General features: G+C 46.4%; 1 protein-coding gene across 1 annotated transcript; it reads right to left on the minus strand.

The window, feature by feature from the left end:
• Positions 1–1,520: 1,520 nt before the first annotated feature.
• On the minus strand, positions 1,521–18,901 carry JPT1 (Jupiter microtubule associated homolog 1). Its single transcript, XM_037157961.2, has 5 exons — positions 18,714–18,901; positions 10,987–11,129; positions 10,536–10,633; positions 9,125–9,143; positions 1,521–1,783 (listed from the first exon to the last, which is right to left on the minus strand). Exons 1-5 carry the CDS (start codon positions 18,767–18,769, stop codon positions 1,635–1,637), a joined length of 465 nt encoding a protein of 154 aa, XP_037013856.2. The 5' UTR covers positions 18,770–18,901; the 3' UTR covers positions 1,521–1,634.
• Positions 18,902–20,675: the final 1,774 nt, after the last annotated feature.

Below are 20,675 nucleotides of genomic sequence, written 5' to 3' on the forward strand. Positions count from 1 at the left end.
ACACCAGATACCAAAAGCCAGGCTAACATGCTTTACACTCTAAGAAAAACTTGACTCGTGTAGCCTGTAAATACTCTTATTCTCCCCACAGAGACGCCCAATACTTCCAATGGGCCTGTGGTCACACGGCACACTGACCTCGGTTTAGTGAAAGGGGTTTAGAGGTGACCTACTTCAAAGGGGTCACACTTCGTAAGTTAGGAATTCAAGTCCCAAAGGACAAGCCAACAGAATACAGCCGGTCAGCATCTTGTTGCTGAAAGTCAGGTCTTAATAACGCTCAGTTTAGCCACTTGACATGTTGACCTGGAACCCTCTCCCTAGAACCAGCTGTCCCGTGTCACTCAAGGGGCCCCCCTCCCCTCCTCCACCCCGTCCCCTTCTAACCTTATGGGTCCTTCCTTCCCCAAAGTGCTCCTCTGCCCACCCACCATGGAGAAGCACCTTGCAGGTACGAGAGGACTTGCGTCCAAGATATTCTGGCTAACAATTACTTTGACTGTCAACTCGTCTTCTTATGCCTGAATTTCATTACCACAGATGTCAAAGTTAATCATCGTTTTGGCACTTCGAACTCAGTCTACGAGTCTAAACCTGCTGTCCGTACAACTGTGGGCAGAGAGGAGCCCATTGTCTTTGGGCCTTCACTAGTTCACCTTGAATGACTCTTCACACCACCAAGCAACAGGATTTACAGTAACAAGGGAGAAAAGCGCTCAGTCAGGCAGAACACGGTCTCAAAAAGATGACACAGGACACACTATTTCAAAATTTGTACATCGTTTACTTTAAGCGACAGTCCAGGATTGTGGAGGACAACACATGTTCTGAGGATGAGACTTTTCATTTCACAGTCAAGCACCAGCGTCATGCACACAGCTTCGAGTCACCTACGAGCACTGCTGCCCCAGCAGGTCCGGTGGGGACGAAGACCCCTGCCCCCGCCCCGCCTGGTCACCGCCTGCGCTGGCTGCACCGCCTGGAATTGGTCGGCTCCTCCGAGCGAGAGCAGGAGGCTCCACTCCTTGGCCGGTCACGTTACTATCTGGCTTACTTCTTAAGGTTCGGAAAGAAAAGGCAGTTTCTTTGCTTTGCAGGCACCACGGCACGCGGTGCAGGCCTCTCTGTGGTTCCACATGGCACAGGAAGATGCTTTTAGCAAAGGGCACTGGCGGGCAGGGCAACACCGAGAAGGTGTGGCGTGAAGACAGCCCCGTGTCTGGGGCCTGAAGGGACGGCGCCCGCGGCCTGTTTACTGGCCTGTCCGCGAGGCTTGGCAAACCCAGGGAAAGCTGACAAGAAAAGGGGTTTAAAAACCTCAGTACAAAAGATCCTCTGACAGATTTGGAACCAAACGACTCATTCTTAGAAACACAATCCTGGGGGGTCACGAAGCTTCCCTCCAAACTACTACTAGAAACACCACGCCATGGCCTACAGACCCAGAGGAGTTAGGACAGATCAAGAGGACCTGTTCTTCAAAAGGAAAACAAACAAACAAAAAAAAAGACAGCGGTACATAAAGTGCTTCTTTTTTAATGAAACAAATCTGAAAGACGTACAGTCAGGCTCGAGTTGTGCAGTTCACAAGCATGGAGGAAACAAACAGAACGACGGCGTCTCGGCGGTCAGAGCTAACCCAGGACCAGGCTGGACTTGCCCCCGGGGGGGTTCCTTCGGGACGGCACCGGGGCCGGCGCCACGGGGCTGGGCACAGGGGCGGCGGGCACGGGCTTCTCCTCGCTCTGCCCCAGGCTGGCCTGCAAGTCTGTGTCCACGTTTTCTAGGAAAATAGAGTGACATTAAGGCTACTAACGGTTTCTGGTGAGGATGAAGAATCTAAGATACCTTTTTTGGAGGAAGGTTCTAAACATACCTGGATATGTCAAGAAGACAGGCACAATCACCAGCCATGTTCCCACCACCCAGAATTAACCACTGCTCATGTCTCGGCCCTTTTTCCGCACGTGTTCTTTCTCAATTACACACACATGAAGGCATGGATACTTTACATTAGCTAAGCCTTACAGACGAGCTCTAGATCCCTTGCCCCTGATCCACGACCACGTGGGTCTCCCCGCCCTGTTCCGAGGCCCCACGGCCAGCTGTCTGCACCCTTCCAGCCCGTCTGTTTCGTGCGTATCCTGTGTGTATTATATGTCTAACGGGTGACATAATACCGTTTGTGTTGTGTTTAACATAAACAGTATCAGCTTGCTTTTTTTCATTCTTTGGCAAATTTACCCATATTTATACACATGGTCATAATTCACCTTGCTTAATTAAGCTGTTTCATAGTATATGTGTGCATATACAGTATATGTCTGGGCAATCTTCTAGTCCACGGGACGTATGCCCCATCTTCAACCTGGGCAGACACGACTCACTGCCCTGCCCCCAGGTGGCCGTGCCGCGCTCCGCCCCACAGCCCACGTTGAAGAAGCCCCTCACTTTAGTATCTGCCAAACCGACAAGTGAAAAATGCTACTGTGTTCCCGTTTTCCGTCACGTGTCCACGGTCACTCGGCGAGGCTGACTTGAACTGCGCACACTGCCAGTGAGCCATTCACGTGTGTGAAAGAGTCTGCGTGCCCCCACTGACCGGTAACAGCATCTCCATTAACCAGGTCGCTCCTGCCTCTTCTTAAAGAGGCACCTTCGTCATTTAAGTCTTGAGAAATTGTGTATCATTATCCAATATCCTGGGTACTGCTTGACTACTTCACTGGCTGATTTGTGAAACTCCCAATAAGCCTATATTCCTAACCAGGTAGTTTCCAAAATCAGAGAATTCTTGTACTCAAAGTCAAGAGTAATTGCAAAAGAAAAAACTCAGGATTTTCTGTGGAAAAATTTCTATGAAGAGTTCAATAGTTTTAAGGCACATTAGATTTGTTTTTCATTTTTAAAAACTGCCAGGTCTCATGGTGGTGTTAAACCACATTCGGTTGCATGTCCAACACTTGCCTTGGGATAACACACACACACCCCCGACACGTTTAGTAGAAGACTCAGGAAAAGACGAGAGGAGCGCAAGGGTTGACGCTGACCCCGCCCCTGTCTGGGAGTTCCGAAACCCTGTAAGAGGTGGAGCCGAACTATCGGCTACGATGCGTCCAGGGTCAGAGTCTGTATGGACTCCCACTGGATACCAGTGCAAAGTTCCAACTTGGAAAAATGCAGTTTCTCTAAGTTCCTCAAAAACTAAACGTTAAAAGTTAGTGTTCCTGAAACCACTCGTACCAAGTTCTGACCTAGCCGACAGAAACCGCGTGTCCACGGGGGAAGCGATTCTAGATCAGAACGTGACAAACATCCCAGAAACGCGCTGCCGCTGCTTTCAACACCGCGTTCTGCGAGTTTGGGGAACAGCCTACAGACGTAACACAATATGACATACGCGTGTTCCACAGTGTTCAACTGGCAGCAAACACCCAGGAGGGTGCCTTCCGAGAGGACACCCCTCGAGGCCGCAGCCTGAAGCTCAGAGGGAGGGTCGCCTTCAGGTTCCCATCGCCACACTCCTGTTTCACAAGAGAGGGTCACGTGCACCCACACCGAGTGCCCCGGCCCTACAGCGAGCGCCTGTCACATAACCTGGGAAGATGTGTCCGACCTACTTCACATACAAACAGCGCCCCCCTCCCCTCAAAACAGCACATTCTAAAGCAATCCGAAACAGAGCAGCACAGACCAGGAACTCGGGCCGAGCCAGCAGGCTCACCATGAGCCGTCTTTCTGCTGCGGGGCCATGACCCCGCCACTGTCCGTCTGGACCAAGCAGTTAATGCTCTGAAAGTTAATTTCCTGAAAGTGATTGTTAGGGAAATCAAGCTCATTTCCAACAATCGACTTGTCTTTTATTATTAATGGAACTGTTCTGTCTTTCACAAGGAGGTAATGCACCACAAAAGAACAACAAAATGCATGTATGGAGACTAAAAAAACCAACAGGCCTCAAATGCTCATCGGTCAGAAATAGATACTCCGGCCAAAAAAGACAGAGGCTTGCTTGTCACTTGAGCTCATTAAGTCTGCAGGGAGATAAGGAACAGAGAGTAAGAACTAGGAAACTTCTACAGCCACTTTGCAAAGCTTTTGTCTGTTGAACCTAGTAATTTTTCAAAAGGGCTTTAAGCAAAAATACTTCTACCATAATATCCGCCTTATAAACTCCTCACTTGCCTTTCTTCTTTGGTGCATCAAGTAAAGTAAATGGACAGACCTCTGTCAGAACAGGAAAAAACGACTTGCTGTAAGGATCAAAGAGTTAGACCCTAAGAAGTGCAGCGGACCACGCACCTGCCTGAAGGCGGGGAAGACGGGCCCTAAACGTCCTGGACTGTTTCCCTCTTCCCTACAATGGGATGGCCAAAAAGGCTCTTCAGTTGTTTCCATAAAATAAGAGACACATTTTCCATTTTCACTGATAACCTTACTGAGCTGGCTATTTTGAGTATGCCAGCTGTGTGGTATACCACTGACTGTTCTCAATTAATGTCTTGATTTGATCACGATCAACTTCAGCTGGTCCACCCGACCGTGGAGCGTCATCCAGCGAGAAAACTCCAGCACAAAACTTCACAAAGCACTTTTGACACATTCCATCATCACAGCACCTTTTCCACACACTGCACATATTTGTTGTGTCTTTCAGCTGCATATTTACCTTTCTTGAAATAATAAAGCATAATATGCAGAAAATATTATTTTCTACCATCTTCAATATTAAAATGGCTACACAAAAATTCACCAATTTTGGACTTCTGGCCACGACGGAGGTGTAGGCAGAGACACTGTGCCTCCTCACACAACCAAAAGCAGAACAACAATTTAAAAACAAAAAACAGCCAGAACTGACAGAAAATCCAACTGTAGGGAAGTCTGACAACCAAGGAGTTAAAGAAGAAACACTCACCCAGACCGTGTGGAGGGGCGGAGACGGGCAGATGAGCAGAAAGGACTGGTAGCAAGGCCTTGGCTGGAGGACCAGCCAGGTGGCGGTTTGCAGGCCGGGCGGTCCCACATTCCCGTGCAGATAAACTGGGAGGAACAACTGGGGAGCGGCCCGGACTGCGCAACCCAGGGCCCTGGCACTGGGAAACAAAGCCTCAAGAGACTCCCAGCCTCACAGGAGAGTTTGTTGGAGAGACCCACAGGGTCCCAGGACATACACAAGCCCACCCGCCCAGGAATCAGCACCAGAAGGGCACAGTTTGCGTGGGGGGAGGAGTGGAATCGACTGAAATCCGGCAGAGGGAGGAACAAACGACATTGTTGCTCTTGGACCCTCCCCCACATCCAACGTCACAACCCAGCGACTGGGTTGCCCCGCCCTGGTGAACACCCAAAGCTCTGCCCTTCATACATAACAGGTGCACTGAGACAAAAAAAAAAAAAAAAAAAAGGCCCAAATGAAAGAACAGATCAAAGCTCCAGAAAAAATACAAATAAGTGACGAAGAGATAGCCAACCTATGAGATGCACAGTTCAAAACACTGGTAATCAGGATCCTCACAGAACTGGTTGAATTTGGTCACAAATAGAGAAAAAAATGAAGGCTACGCTAAGTGAAATAAAGGAAAATGTACAGGGAATTAATAGTGATGGGAAGGAAACTGGGACTCTAATCAACGGTGTGGACAAGAAGAAACATTCAACCAGAAAAAAATGAAGAAACAAGAATTTTTAAAAAATGATGAGGCTTAGGAACCTCCTGGACATCTTTAAACATTCTAACATCAAAATCATATGGGTGCCAGAAGGAGAAGAGGAAGAGCAAGAAATCAAAAACTTATTTGAACAAATAATGGAGGAGAACTTCCCCATTCTGGCAAAGGAAACAGACTTCCAGGAAATCCAGGAAGCTCAGAGAGTCCCAAAGAAGTTGGACCCAAGAAGGAACACACCAAGGCACATCATAATTACATTAGCCAAAATTAAAATGAAGGAGAGAATCCTAGAAGCAGCGAGAGATAAGGGGACAGTCACCTACAAAGGAGTTCCCATCAGACTGTCAGCATATTTCTCAAAAGAGACCTTGAAGGCAAGAAGGGGCTGGAATGAAGTATTCCAAGTCATGAAATCCAAAGTCCTACATCCAAGATTGCTCTATACAGCAAGGCTTCCATCAGAATGGAAGGGCAGATAACATTCTTCTCATATAAGGTCAAGTTCAAGGAGTTCATCATCACCAAGCCCTTATTATGTGAAATGTTAAAGGGACTTATCTAAGAAAAAGAAGATAAAAAATATGAACAATAAAATAACAAACTCACAGTTATTAATAATCACACTTAAAACCAAAAGCAAACTAAGCAAACAACTAGAACAGGAACAGAACCACAGAAATGGAGATCACATGGAGGGTTATCAACAGGGGAGTGGGAGTGGGAGAAGGAGAAGGGGGGAGAAGGTACAGAGAATAAGTAGCATAGATGGTAGGTAGAAAATAAGACAGGGGGAGGGCAAGAATAGTTTAGGAAATGTAGAAGCCAAAGAACTTATATGTATGACTCATGGACATGAACTAAAGGGGGGGAATGTGGATGAGAGAGGGTGTGAAGGGCAGAGGGTAATAAAGGGGGGGGGTGGGACAACTGTAATAGCATAATCAATAAAATATATATATTTTTAAATTCACCAATTTTGATTTTTTTAATGTACACTGATTGACAGGACAGCTTTCACAATACAATCTAACAAAATTGTATTGAATGACATCAAAGACAATTAAGCACTACTAGAGCCATCATACAGAAACAAAAACAAATGAACTTTTTGGCCAACACAATAGATTTCCAAAGTCCTCCCTGTGGCCATTCCTTTATTTACCCAAAAGACGAAGACAGCCGTCCTTATATCTAAACAAATCTGTTTTATTTACACTGAGCAGAGTAACTTGGCTTTGAAGTAAACTTGGCAACAGAATTGAGGTTGAACTCTACTCCACCAGCTGTATCTTGAATCACTAAGTCTCTTCTCATTTTGTGACAAATAAACTAAAAGTAGCTGCAGTCAAGGACACAAAATGATCCGGTAGCAACACTGATGGCCACTGAAAAACAAAAAGGGGCCCTGCCTGGTGTAGCTCAGTGGACTGGGTGCGGACTGTGAACCAAAGGGTTGCTGGTTGGATTTCCGGTCGGGGCACATGCCTGGGTTGCGGGCCAGGTCCCCAGTGGGGGCCATGTGAGAGGCAACCACACATTGATGTTCCTCTCCCTCTCTTTCTCCTTCCCTCCCACACTCTAAAAAAATTAATAAAATCCTTAAAAAAAAAAAAGAAAAACAAAAAGAGGACCGACTCGCCATACTACACAACTCAATGTGCTATTTTCCTGAAGAATCTGTAACAAATTGAGCTGGGGAGATTATTATTCAGCAGGACAAATGACACATTTTTTCATTTTTATCAGGATTCTCACATATTTCTCAGGGTTCCCCAAATTCCTAATTATATTCCTAATCATTGGCCAAAATTAGGAATAAAGACTGTGGCTAAATCAGGCCATACGGGAGAAATATTTCAGAATATGAAAAGCCCAGACAATGGTTTATGTCTAGAGCAGTCTTCTCAATGGAACAAATCGGACATGAACAAAAACAAATCTATCTTCAGCCCTGTGAAAAAGTAATCTGTCCAGTAAGGACAAGCCCAGGTTACACTCTCAAAGGTTCAAAAGCACCTCCTCCCCCATTTCCATCAAGAAGGACCTTTGGCCCCAACTTGGTGGCTCAGTTGGTTGAAGCATCGTCCGTACACCAAAGGTTTCTGGTTCAGTCCCTGGTTGGGGCAAGTATGAGAGGCAACCAAGGGATATTTCTCTCTCACATTGATGTTTCTCTCTCTCCTTCTCTCTCTCTCTCTCTCCAAAATCAGTAAACATATCCTCAGGTGAAGATTCAAGAAAAAAAGAAAAAGAAAAGACCATTTGATAGGACAGAAGAGGAATGCGGTTCTTAGACATTTGTTTCCCTGGCAGGAAAAGGCCCCCAGGGCCTGTGGCGGTGGAATCTCACCAAGCAGATTTGAATCCATTGGAATACAGCTGCTGCCGCTTCATATGTGTCAAGTTTGCATGACCCTTGCCAGTAGTCCTGCCACACTTGTTAAGGAAGCATTAATAAACACTTCAAAGATTTAAAATAATTAATTAAATGATAATAGCTCATATCCACATGGATGCTAACTAAAAAATTCACATCTGCCTCCCTAAATCATAATTTACAAGATCACAGGGTTCCCACTGTCCTGATGAATAAGCACCTCTATAAAAATCAAACAAAATGCGCTGGGAGAAGCTTGAACTGCCAGAGCCCTTTACTGAAAAGCTGCCAGAGCCCTTTACTGAAAAGCTACAATCAACCCCAACCTGGTCAATGTCCTGGTAACGAATTTTGGCCCCCCCCCCCGCTCTCTGTACATTTCTAGCATCACTCTCACTGCTGGCTGATATGAGATATGGCTGAGTTTGCTAACCCACCTGTTCCAGCCTTTTGTCCCCTCCCCCCCAAGTACGCTGGCCCTCGGGCAGAGCCAGACTGGACTCCCCAGTCTCTTTCCCCAGCACAGGACTGAGATCAAACTTCCGATCCAATCAGTAAATGAATGGATCAAAAAATTGTGGTACATATACACAATGGAATTCTATGCAGCAGTGAGAAAGAAGGAGCTACTACCCTTTGCAACAACATGGATGGAACTGGAAAGCAGTATGCTGAGTGAAATAGGCCAGGTGTTGAAAGACAAATACCATATGATCTCACCTTTACAGGAAGCTAAACAACAAAACGAACAAGCAAGCAGAATAAAAACAAAGACACTGAAATAGAGAACAAGGGGACAGTGACCAGAGGGAAGGGAATTTAAGGGGAAAAAAAGGGGAGGGATTTGGAGGAACAAATATGAAGGACACAGGGACGAGAACTAAGGGGAGTGGAAATGGGAGGGAGGTGGGGAGCACGGGCGGGGGGGGGCTGGGATGGGAGAAATAGACAAAAAACTGTATTTGAAAAATAACTAAACAAAATTTAAAAAAACAAAACAAAACAAAACAAAAAACTTCCGATCCATTCTAAAACCATTTACAGGGCCAGAAATTCAGGCTTCAGAAGTACTCACCAAGAATGTCTCCTTCTCCCTAGAAAAGAAAAGACATTAAAAATTTACTTCAGACTTTAAGTTCGCAACATACAAATAGAGCAGTCGCAGTTCAGAGAGACTACTATCTCTCTGAAACCAAGTGTTTTCCTTTTGACTCAGTCAAGGTCAGGGTCAGGCCATCACAATAAGCAACCTTTATGCAACTAGGGAGCAACGCTGGACAAAAACACAACTGGACTGACTGCCCAGGGCCAGTAACACCCAGAATTCAAAAAAGAAAATTCAAAGAAAAAAGGAAATATCACCCCAATAAATTTAATTTTTAAAAAGGTTTTATTCATTTATTTTTAGAGAGGGGGGAGGGAAGGAGAAAGAGAGGGAGAGACATACTGATGCATGAGAGAAACATCAATTGGTTGCCTCTTACACACCCGTAACCGGTGACCTGGCTCGCAACCCAGGCCTGTGCCCTGACTGGGAATTGAACCGGTGACCTTTCAGTTTGCGGGTCGACACTCAATCCACTGAGCCACACGGGTCAGGCAAATTTAACTTAACAAATTTTTAAAAAATCTTAACATCTACACTGATGGCCTGTAACAATTAGCATTTCAGGGGCTCTTTTATCAGCATGGGAAAGTGGCAAGTCTGTCCATCCATTCCCCCTCTTCCCTCTTCCCTGGGGGCGGAAGGGCACCTGACAACTCCGAAGCCCTCTGCACCTCTCCCACACTCAGGGGGCTGGTGCCTCCTCGTGCTCTGAGACCCCGCTCAGCAGGACTCCTCCCAGGCTTCCCAGACACTCAGCTGGGGCCTTTGGGGCCGTGCTGCAGTCCCCTGGAGTTCAGCTCAAGACAAATGTGCAAGCCAACAATTTAAACAGTCCCCGAACTCAGAAATGCCACCGAACATGTATACGAGATACACAGAAGTGAGTGTGATCCAGAAGCTGGAAAAATCAGCACTGCAGAGGCCAATCCTGATGCAACCATCAGACATCAGAACGGCATCAGAATGGACCCAGATCGCCCTGACTGGCGTGGCTCAGCTGGTTGTCCTGCAAAGTGGAAAGTCACCAGTTCCGGTCAGAGCACAGGCCTGGGTGGCAGGCCAGTCCCCACTGGGGGTGTGCGAGAGGCAGCCAATGGATGTTTCTCTCCCTCTCTTTCTCCCTCCCTTCCCCTTTCTCTAAAAATAAACAAATACAGTCTTAAACAACAACAACAAGAACAGACCAAGATCACGCTGACCCACTTTCTGAGTTCCCTCCCTTCAATCTTCCCGTCACCAATACGCCCCAGTCCTTCCCCTAATAACCCCGATGGACAACGCCAGTGGCAGAACCGAAGCTCTTAGTATAACGGGGGGATCTGATTTCGAAGCTGAATTGACCTCAAAGCCTGTCTGCTTCCCGTGTCGTCACACTGACCTTCAGATCGAAGAAGTCGCCAGAGTTTGCTTCGGAAGAGTTCCTTCTCTGGGGTCCAGACGACTCAGGGTCTTCTCTGCCACCACTGGACTTGGCACCTGAATCAAAACACGCTTTCTTGAGGAACACAATAGGTATTAAGACCTACAGCAAACCCTTCTTCAGTGAAGGGTATTATACGTCGGTCTCCTAACACCAAACGAGAGGTTAAGTGATGGCTCCAGAATTTGACAGAGGCACTGAATACACAGTCTGATGTCACTCCTGACTCCGATCCACCCACGGCCTCTCTCCTTCCCCATATTTAGCCCCAGTCTTTCCACCAACGAGGAGCCTTCGCTGTTGTTCATCTCACGGCGACAAAGCCAGATGTCGCTCGCCGGCCCTAAACCAGCCGTGGGTGTTCACACCGGGCCCCCCCTTGGCCAGTGACCACAGACACAGCCCGTACCTGCCGACTTGGCCCACGAGGGGGGGTTTTCCTCAGGTGTCCCAAAGATGCTGGAGGCCATTTTGTTCTTCCTCACGGGTTGTTCCGTTGGCTCATCAAAGCCTAATGAAAAGTTGGATCCGCCACCTGGAGGCCGCAAAACCCTAGGAGTAACGACAAGACATGGATTTCACTCCAAAACATTTCTTGGCAAATGTGGTCAAATACCTTCCACTTCACTCCCCTCGCCCATTCCTCCCCCTTCCCTCCCACAAAAGAGCACTGCTAACGGGGAAGAGGAACTGACGCCATGGGGTCCATACGCAGCTCTGGATGCATGAAATGCGGTTTCACAGCATTTGTGGTGAGGCTGCCCGACAGCCACCGCAGACAACCGCTGCCTGGCGCCCCCTTTCGGGAAATGGCCGAGGGCCCGAGGGCCCAAGGGACCGTGCCTCCTGGGCTCAGCTGGAGGTACAAGGGGGGCAGACACAGGGAGGTTTACAGTTGTGAGTACTGGAGATTATTCTTGCATGTTTTTATTGTATTATTTTCCATATGAACAACTGTAAACCCACTTTTGCCCCACCCCTGTATATTCAAAGAACTTTAGATGCACGGAATCAAAAACGCAGGCCTGCGCTCAATCCACTGAGCTACACCAGCCAGGGCTTAGATGCACGTATTGTTATTTATTTCTCCATTTTTACTATCAATGAAATAAAAAAATAGAAGAATATTCATATAAAACTTAACTATACCAATTTAGGAGCCCAGGCAAAGGTGATAATAAAGTGTCTCTCCTAACTCCACATCGCAGACAAGCCCTGTTTAACGCAGCGGTACCTCACTATTGCCACTAGTAAACATGAGTGACTAGCCACAGGCAGAAGCTCAAGAGAAAGTAAGTGAGATCCACAGCATGTTCTACACGCACCTTTGGACGCCACTTACAGCTTTTTGTCCAACAAGGAATCTAGTACTTTCACATTTTCAAATCTTCCTGCCCCAGGCTAACTAATCCGTCCCCTCCACGGAAAAACTCAATCTAACTTCTCCTGGCACCTCTCAAAGCACAGAAAATGGAGATGGTTTTACAAGAAAATTTTCTATCTACTAATTTAATTCCCTTTTTAAAAAAGATTATTTATTTATTTATTTTTAGAGAAGAAGGGAAAGGGAAGGAAGGGAAGGAGAGAGGGAAACATCAATATTTGGTTGCCGCTTGCACGCCCCCTGCTGGGGACCTGGCCCGCAACCCAGGCATGTGCCCTGACTGCTCAATCCACTGAGCTATACCAACCAGGGCTGATTCGTTTCCTTTATTAGGGAGAGGAGCAGTCTATTTCTTCTGAAGTCAGTTTGAATAAGAAACATTTTTCTAGGAATATGTTCATTTCAGCCAAGTTTCCAAATAAGTACAGTTGTCAGTTGCAAACTCAGCTTCTTGTTAGAAAACAAAGGAAAAATTAAACACTTAAAGTATAAATTCTCTTCTAAGTACCATACTAAAGGCAGTCCCAAGTTTTGATTTTTTTTTTACTCTGGTTCCATTTTAAATATTTTTGCATTTCCATTATTATCTTCTTTGACACATAAATTATTTGGGAGTGCATTTTAAGTTTTCAAATATAGGGGTCATCTAGTGTGTTGATGTCTAGCTTTCCAACAAAAGTTTTATGGCATAAATCCTTTGAAATTTGATGAGATGTGCCTTGTGACCTAGTATGTGGCCACTTTTGTAAAAGAATGTGTATTTGTCAATATTCTATATACCCAGTAGATCAAGCTTGTTCATCGAGCTGTTCAAATCTAATTAAATGTTCTCTCCCTTACTGAGAGAATCTGTCAACAACTTCCACTACAATGGGGGTTTCTCAGTTTCTCCTGAGACTTCGGTCAAGATAAAGCGTTCTCTCTCAAAAACCTTGCCCCTGGAGGATTTTAGATCAGTGGGGAAACTGCATTGGATTAACTGGCTGGTCATTTGATTAAACAAACAAAATATATATCCCTAACTCATTTCACTTACCAGAAAGTTCCAGCTAGGTCAGATATTTCAATTTAAAGACTAAAACCGAAGTGCTGGGAGGAATTATGTATCAGTGTGTCCTAGTCCTGAAGACAAGGGCTTTCTTTCCAAGGACAAGATGAAAGCCAGAAATCATAAGATGAACAAATTAAACATTTGACAAAGGATAATATCGCTAGCATACAGAATGCTCTTAAAAAATACTTTGAAAATAACAAGAGAAAAAAATGGACAAAAGTTACTAACAGGAAATGTAAAATCATAGATAGTCTCTAAATACTAAAACTTGAACCTCACTAGCAAATACATGAAATTTAAAACAAGGTGATAACTGCCTCTTGGCCTTTTGGCTGAGATCGGGGGTAAAACAAAGTGACAGCCTTTTGTGTTTGTTCTGATTATGAGGCAAAACTGAAAATAATGCCAATTCCCAGCATTAACTAAAGTGTAAGAGAAAAAATCTGTACAAACTTTCTAAATAACATTTTGATAATATATATCAAATGTTTAAGTTTGCCTTTTATATGAATCATCATTTCCACTCCCAGAAACTATCCTAAGTAGATAACCAGGCATCTGTACAAGGAGACTCCTAAGGAATAGGTTAACTGTAAAAGGCTGGAAAACCCTAGCTATCCAACAGTAAGGGGTTAATTATCAAAGTCTGTCCATGCAACAGAAAGCTGTATACCTGAGGCCCTGGCTGGGTAGCTCAGTTGGTTCCAGTGTCGTCCCAATTGATCCAGGTCACAGGTTCGATCCCCGGTCAGGGCACACACGAGAAGCATGCAATGAATGCATCAACGCGTGCGACAAGCCAGCCTGTCTCTCTCTCTCTCTCTGGTCAGTAATAACTTTCTTTAAAAAAAAGCTACATACATCCTGGTGAGATTTACCTTTATTAATAGACACAAAAAGTGACCCAAAACCCAGTGAATAAAAAAAGTTAGAGAACAAAAATAAGCCCAATTATGATATAGAAAATGATGTGTGTAGAAACAAACACTTATCTAGCTGTGTGACCTTGGGTAAGTTGCTGAACCTTTCCCCGCTTCGGTTTTCTCTTCTATAAAAAGAAAACACCGGCTGCCTCGTGAGACCACTATAAGGACATCATACAGACTGCGCTTAGAATAGTAACTGGAAGCCGGCAGTCACATGCCCCGGTTATGATCATAATCATAAGACGCAGGTTTCTGGTGGGTTTCAATGTCTTTCTTATACTTCGTTATTTTTCTATATCACTATTAATCTAAAATTCTTTCAAAAAGACCACTTCTGGGTCCCAGGATTCCCTGACTTTCCGTCGGCGATACTGCTTTCCCCACACCGGCCACCATGGGTCACCTTTCCTGAGGACCAGCGTCCGGACCAGTGTCCATACCAGCGTCCACTTGGGTCTCTAGACAGAAACCCCAGCATCTCTGCTCCCTTGGGTGTGGGTGGACATCCTGAGCTCAGCTTCCTCCCTGTCTTAGGGGCAGTGATCTGCCTGTCCTACCCCCGCCGCCCACAAGCCCGCAGATGTGAGGTCTGGGTAAGCCTCGGCAGGACCCAAGGAAGTCAGACGGACTTGCCAACCACTAATGTAGCCTCCTCTCGTTCTCACTGTCCTCTTCACCAGTCCAGTCGGGCCACTTCACTGTTCCTCACGGTTCTGGCTGGACTCCACTGAGGGCCATACTTCCTCCGCCTCACGGCTTCACCTCTGCCAGGAAGCCGACCAGCAGAGCCCTTCGCAATCTCAAAGAGCAACGGGGTGGAACCCAAGAGGTGAAAATCTGGAGATCCTCTCCTGGTTGCCGATGTTTTGCGTGAAGGGATGGCGAGTAAATGATTTTGGTTTGTGGGTCACGCAGCCTCACACAGCAATCTGACTCTCTGCTGCCCAGCACGAAGGCAGCCACGGACAAGACAGGAATGAACGCGCGGGGCTGTGTTCCAATCAGACTTCATTTATGGACGCTGAAATTTGATTTTCATGTCATTTTCACAAGTCACAGAATATTCTTTTCTTTTAATCTACCACTTATAAATGTCAGGATGTGATGCCAGCTGGGCCTGGCCCCGGGGCTGTAGTTTGCTGGGCTCTGCTGTAGCCCAGCGATTTGCAGCCACTGCACCACAGGAATTTCTTATACAGTGGCCACTATTTAGCCAGGGCCACTGACCTCTTTCCCTTAGACCGTCAAATAAAAAAATGACAATGGCCCTGGCTGGTATAGCTCAGTGGATTGAGCTCAGGCTGCAAACCAGAGTGTCTCCAGTTCAATTCCCAGTCAAGGCACATGGCTGGGTTGCAGGCCAGGTCCCCAGTAGTGGGCATGCGAGAGGCAACCTCACTTTGATGTTTCTCTCCTTCTCTTCCCTTCTCTCCAAAAATGGATAAATAAAAATCTTTAAAAACTTAAATTAAAAAAAAAACACCCTTAAATTAAAAATGATAACCGCCAACACAACAACAGTTATCTGGTATGAATGAATCAAAATTATACCTATTTTTGGTCAGATCAGCAAAAAATATACTTTTTGGTTTGCTGCAGAATTTTAGTAATTAGTTTGTGTGCCATGAGATGAAAAAGGTTGAAAATCACTGCTCTATTCAGCCCAATGGCCCCACTTTTAAGAGAGCCAAGTCAGGCCCTGAGAAGTTCCAACGTTAGCTGACAGAGGGAGTGGAAACCCGGACCCCGCTCCCAGCGGGCACGTAACATGGACCCAAAGCACGTTGCCACAAGGCCATTTTTCTTTAAACTACAAACCTACAAAATTGGTGCTTTGATTACTTTTCTTGTTTTCTAATCTTAGACTGCCTTATATTTCTTAGCTAGGTCCTCCAGTGTCCTCCCTGAATCTAACATTCAGTACTCAGACATCCCTGTGTCTGCGCTAGTGAAATTCAATACTCAGTTTACATTAAATAAAAATGTCATCATTATTCCCGGGGGGGGGGGAGATAGCTACTGTATTCTTTTATAACATGTCAAAGATTTAAAACCCCACTGTTGAAACAGTTTTTAAAGTCCCAGACATTAAATATCCACTTAGATTAAATTCATTATATGACGATAAATGTATTCAGGCATGTATTTTATAAAGATGATAACTTTAGGTTAGCTGAAATTATTAAATCATAATTAAGGGAATGTTATAAATTCAGTAAGTTTTCTCTCATTTTAAAGTTTGAGGTGACTACGTTTTTAACACATACACCCCAAGTCAACAAAGATACTTGAAATATTATCATCAAAGTTAACTTGCTTCATTGTCTTCCCCTTCACTCCGCAGAGATGAGAGTGGTTTTTTCCCCCTTACCATCATAATTAAACCATCATGAATTTTTAGCCAGACGGAAAGCTTCAGAACCCTAATGGGCTAGGAAATATTTTTTGGCCTTAAAAAAAAAAGAAGAAGAAAGAAAAAGACACTAGTAACCAAACACCAGCTTTAAAAAAAGTCAAAACTGTGACCAGCCCAACTTTTTAAAGGTCTGTGTCCCTCTAGTAACAGCAGGTAGTACCTATTCCGATGACGTCAGTGTGTGGAGCCCATTTGTAACAGCCAGACATCCCCAAACAAAGGATTTGAATCATAGACAGAAATTATGTCAATTTCCTGTTTTAAGTCCCTACTATTCCTTCTCAGCTACACACACCTTCACAAAACCAGGATTACACATGTGAGATTCAACAACAACCTCTCCATGCACCGCAGATAGCAATTTTTTAAAAATTACTTCTTTCTTCTCTCTTTCAATCCCAGAGTCCCCATATGGTCTTTGCAGATCATTTCCTAACAGACTAAATTGATAAGGCATTTATGGAGCCAGGAGAACATTCCTGGAGAAAAGAAGTCCGGAGTATGGAGGGGAGACCACAGGAGGAAAGGGAGGAAGTCAACAAAAGGGCAAAGCTACGGTCCTGAGGTCACAATACTGGAGAGACACTGATGACAGAAAGTGAATCAAGACACTTTTCAGAACCGAAATTCGTTTGTCTCACATGTCAAATATACACATCAAAAAACCCATGTGAGGGTTCATTTGACCAGGTTACTGAAATCCTTTATGAAGCACTAAACTATACTCGACCCCAGAGGATAAACCTCAGGGTTTTTTTTTACACATTCACATTCCAACCACTACATTCTGAGCTGCAGAAAGTTGACCCCCAGCACAAAATGAAAAACCAAGGTTCAATTTGTCCCAGTGTCCTCTGAAAAAAAATGATCTCATTGGAAGGGTGACAAGAGAAGAGGGAGTGACCCTCTCCAGCATTCTCCTAGGTCTGTACTACCCAAGCTCCCCCGGCCTCCCAGGAGCCAAATTTAGTTTTTAAAAATCTTTCCCGTTTTTTTCTGCATTGTGAAAGGGAAAGGAATGAGTTAAAAAAGAAATGTCATTCCCAAAGCTCCCTCTTGACTCTCACTGGTAAGGCCTGCTTTTGTCCTCAAGTTCTCCAACCCCTGTGAGACACTGCTATTTCACAGCTGTCTTCTTAGCCCCACAAAATGGCTCCCTTTGTGCCACTTGCTCAGGACCCCAAGGCTGGCCATACATGACTGCATGTCACCGTAAATGACGAACAGATGCCCAGAAGAAGTGGAGTCTAAGCTTCCTCCACACCTTGAGCAAGGATCCCAGAAATGCCTGTATCCCACCTCAAAGAGCCGTGTGCAATTGGCCAAGACAATGTGAACATGTTGCACCAGATCTGAACCCTTCCGCCAAGTTAGGCAACCTCTTGGAAAAGGGGCCGCGTCCAAACCTCGTGCCCAGTGTCCCCTTCCCCAAATGTAGTGGCACGAGTGGCCAGAAAGGCCCCGGCTTCGCAGGTGGAGACAGAATACGGAAGAGACAATGGATGTCTCCGGCCCCGCCCAAGAACAGGAAACCTCCTCCAGCTAGGGAACCAGGGCCAGGGATGAACTCATTTAACAAACGTCAAAGCGGGAGGCAGAAGAGGTAGGATACAAAGACCGAGGTCCGAAGGTCTGAGTACAGATCACCCACTCGAACTGTGGCACTCCCCCCTCCGGATGGGAAGAGGAGGAGCAGGGGGTCTTTCCTTTGTTATCAGAGGGGAGGCACTTCGAGAAGGGCTGACAGCTAGGTCCCAGAAAGGGGTGCAAGATCACGATGACCATCCCCGCCTGACCACAAATGCCACCTGCCAGACCAGCCCCAGTGGGTAGGAGCCCGCAGGAACCGACAGCTGTGGCCGCGGGATCTGATCTCCACACCTATCGTACGGTCGCCACCTGCCCCGAACTAGTGACAGCAGCGCGTGGCCCTAGGGTGGGACAATGGGGCCTGATCGAGGAGCCCCTTAGGCTGCCTGGACACCCAGGGCCAAGACCACTGTCCTGGAGCCGGGCAGGCCACTCCAAAAAGGGGAGGGCACGAACCTGCTAGGCATGTCCCAACTTACAACCTGCCGCGCTGTAAAGGCAAGCGGCCCGAGCCATCCTGTCCACTCGCTCCGGGGCAGGTATGAATGAGAGACTAGCAAGAATCGGGCGGGGTCGCGGTGCGGAGGTAGAGGGGCGGCACAAAGGCGGGGCCGGCAGCCGAGCAACGCCGCCCGGCCGGACGCAAGCGTGGCGCCTCGGGCACGTTACTATCAACGAGCGACCGTTCCGTCCGCGTGGCCCCGCGGGGCCGAGTCCCTCCCGACCCCAAGCCCTGCGCCGCTCAGGCGTGGCCCCCTTGCCTCACCGGGAGCTATTCCTGCTGTTCGGGTCGACGCCCTTGAAGGTGGTGGTGGTGGTCATAGCGCCGAGGAGCGAGGTAGGCTGGCGCGGTAGCAAAGGGCTGAAAGGATCAGGTCCGAGGGGCGAAGGGTAGATCCCCACCCCACTGACGGCGACCGCTGCGGGAGCCTCCGCCACCGCCTGCTTGGCTTGCGGCCGCCTTTATAATGTTGAAATAGCCCCGCCCCCATCCTACCGGCATTGGCCGATTCAAATAGCTCTCTTGGTATCTATTGGTTCTTGGGAATGCCAAGCATCATACTGCATCAAGACTGGCTGGGGCAGCCCCTGCTCAGCCAAAACCCGCCCGCTTCCTGGTATGAGTATATCTGGGGAAGTTCCCCCTCCCCCACCTCAGTATCTCGGAGGTGATTGGACAAAGGCCAAACCTGCCCTGCGCTAGGTACGAGTTAAGCCTGCTGTCCCTTGAAGAAAGTTACCTGTCAGAGGGGAAAGCTCTCTCTGGGCAAGTTGGAACCCACAGTGCAGGGAGGGCTTGTGGTTACGGGTTTGTCTGAAAAACCTTCAGACCCATCTAGCTAGTGAGCACACAAGCCCCCTCAAAAATCATGTAATTCTGGACTAGGAGGTAGAGGAGTGTCGTTGTTGTTGGCTCAGGTTCTCCTGGGAGAAATCTGGGTTTTAATCTGATACACTTATTTGCCTTACTTATGGTGGGACATCAACGGCATACTCCTTAATAAGGGATGAAAATTACTGCTACAAATTGACATTTATTGAATACCTACTGTATCCCGTGTGGAAACCTGACAGTCCCAAAGCAGCATTTTGAGTCAGCGACAGAAAGCACGCCAAGATGATCCCTTTTAAAACGACTGGAAATTCTTTACATTTTGTTACTATTTAGCTGTCATGGGCGGTGCGTGCACTAGACCAAAATTACAGTCGTTCCGATTTGAGGGCCTGTTCTAAGGCTGGTTAATGCCTGGCGGCTGGAAATGGCCACATCCCTTGCTACCAAGACCATCCCAGAGCTCTGCAGCTGTTTACAACCCTTAAGTCATGACTCTTCCACCTGTCTGGGTAAGCCTATCCCTGCAACAAATGCAGACACACTGGGAGGGCTCAGGAATGACTATTTGCAAAATCATAACAGGAAAGCCTTTGGCAAAAAAGAGTGGAGGTCTTTTCATGTCATGCGTGTTTCCTCAAGGCAGATCTTTTTCAGTATTTCCACAAAAATTGAACTCCATTCCTCTTTACATGGCCTCCTCCTTCCAGGCAGTTGGAAGTTCACATGGTTGGTTAACCACCCTTCTGGGTTTCCATGACAAGCCAAAGGTAAGTTCTTCTCTTCTGGAAGGTATGGATCATGTCTTTATGTGCTTACCACAAAAGCACGAAATTCAATTTTATTCTTAAAATCTTTCCATTCTTAAAGGCTGGGCCTAAATTTCCCAAGCCTTAAAAACAAACAAAAACCTTCAGATGCATCTAGCTAGTGAGCACACAAGCCCTCCTCGAACATCAGGTAATTCTAGACTAGGGTAGAAGAGTGTCGTGGTTGTTGGCCCAGGTTCTCCTGGGAGAAATCTAGGTTTTACTGAGCACATTTTCTCATTTGTAAAGTAAGGATAAAATAGTATCTAGACTCCATAGGGCTGTGAGGACCGAATTAGGTAATACACATAAACTGCTTGGCATAAGTAGTCATCAAAGTGATAGCCATTTTTGTTCTGAAGACTTACTTGGAAAATAATTACACTCTTACTCACAATCTGAAATTTTGTTAAATGAGGGGTTTGCACCTGCCTCTTTAGGATACCTTTTGGCTTAGATTTTTGAATTTGTCCTTGACTTGCCTTACTTCTTCCATCCCCTGTGGTCTAGAAGACAGGTTGCCGTGGCAATACAGCACTGGACTGGAAATCAAAAAGCCTAGGTTCAGGGTCAGCTTTCTCTCAAT

Source organism: Artibeus jamaicensis, unplaced genomic scaffold (genome assembly GCF_021234435.1).
Source record: "Artibeus jamaicensis isolate MK-2021 breed Jamaican fruit bat unplaced genomic scaffold, CSHL_Jam_final contig_2259, whole genome shotgun sequence".
In the NCBI taxonomy this organism is placed as follows: Eukaryota; Metazoa; Chordata; class Mammalia; order Chiroptera; family Phyllostomidae; genus Artibeus; species Artibeus jamaicensis.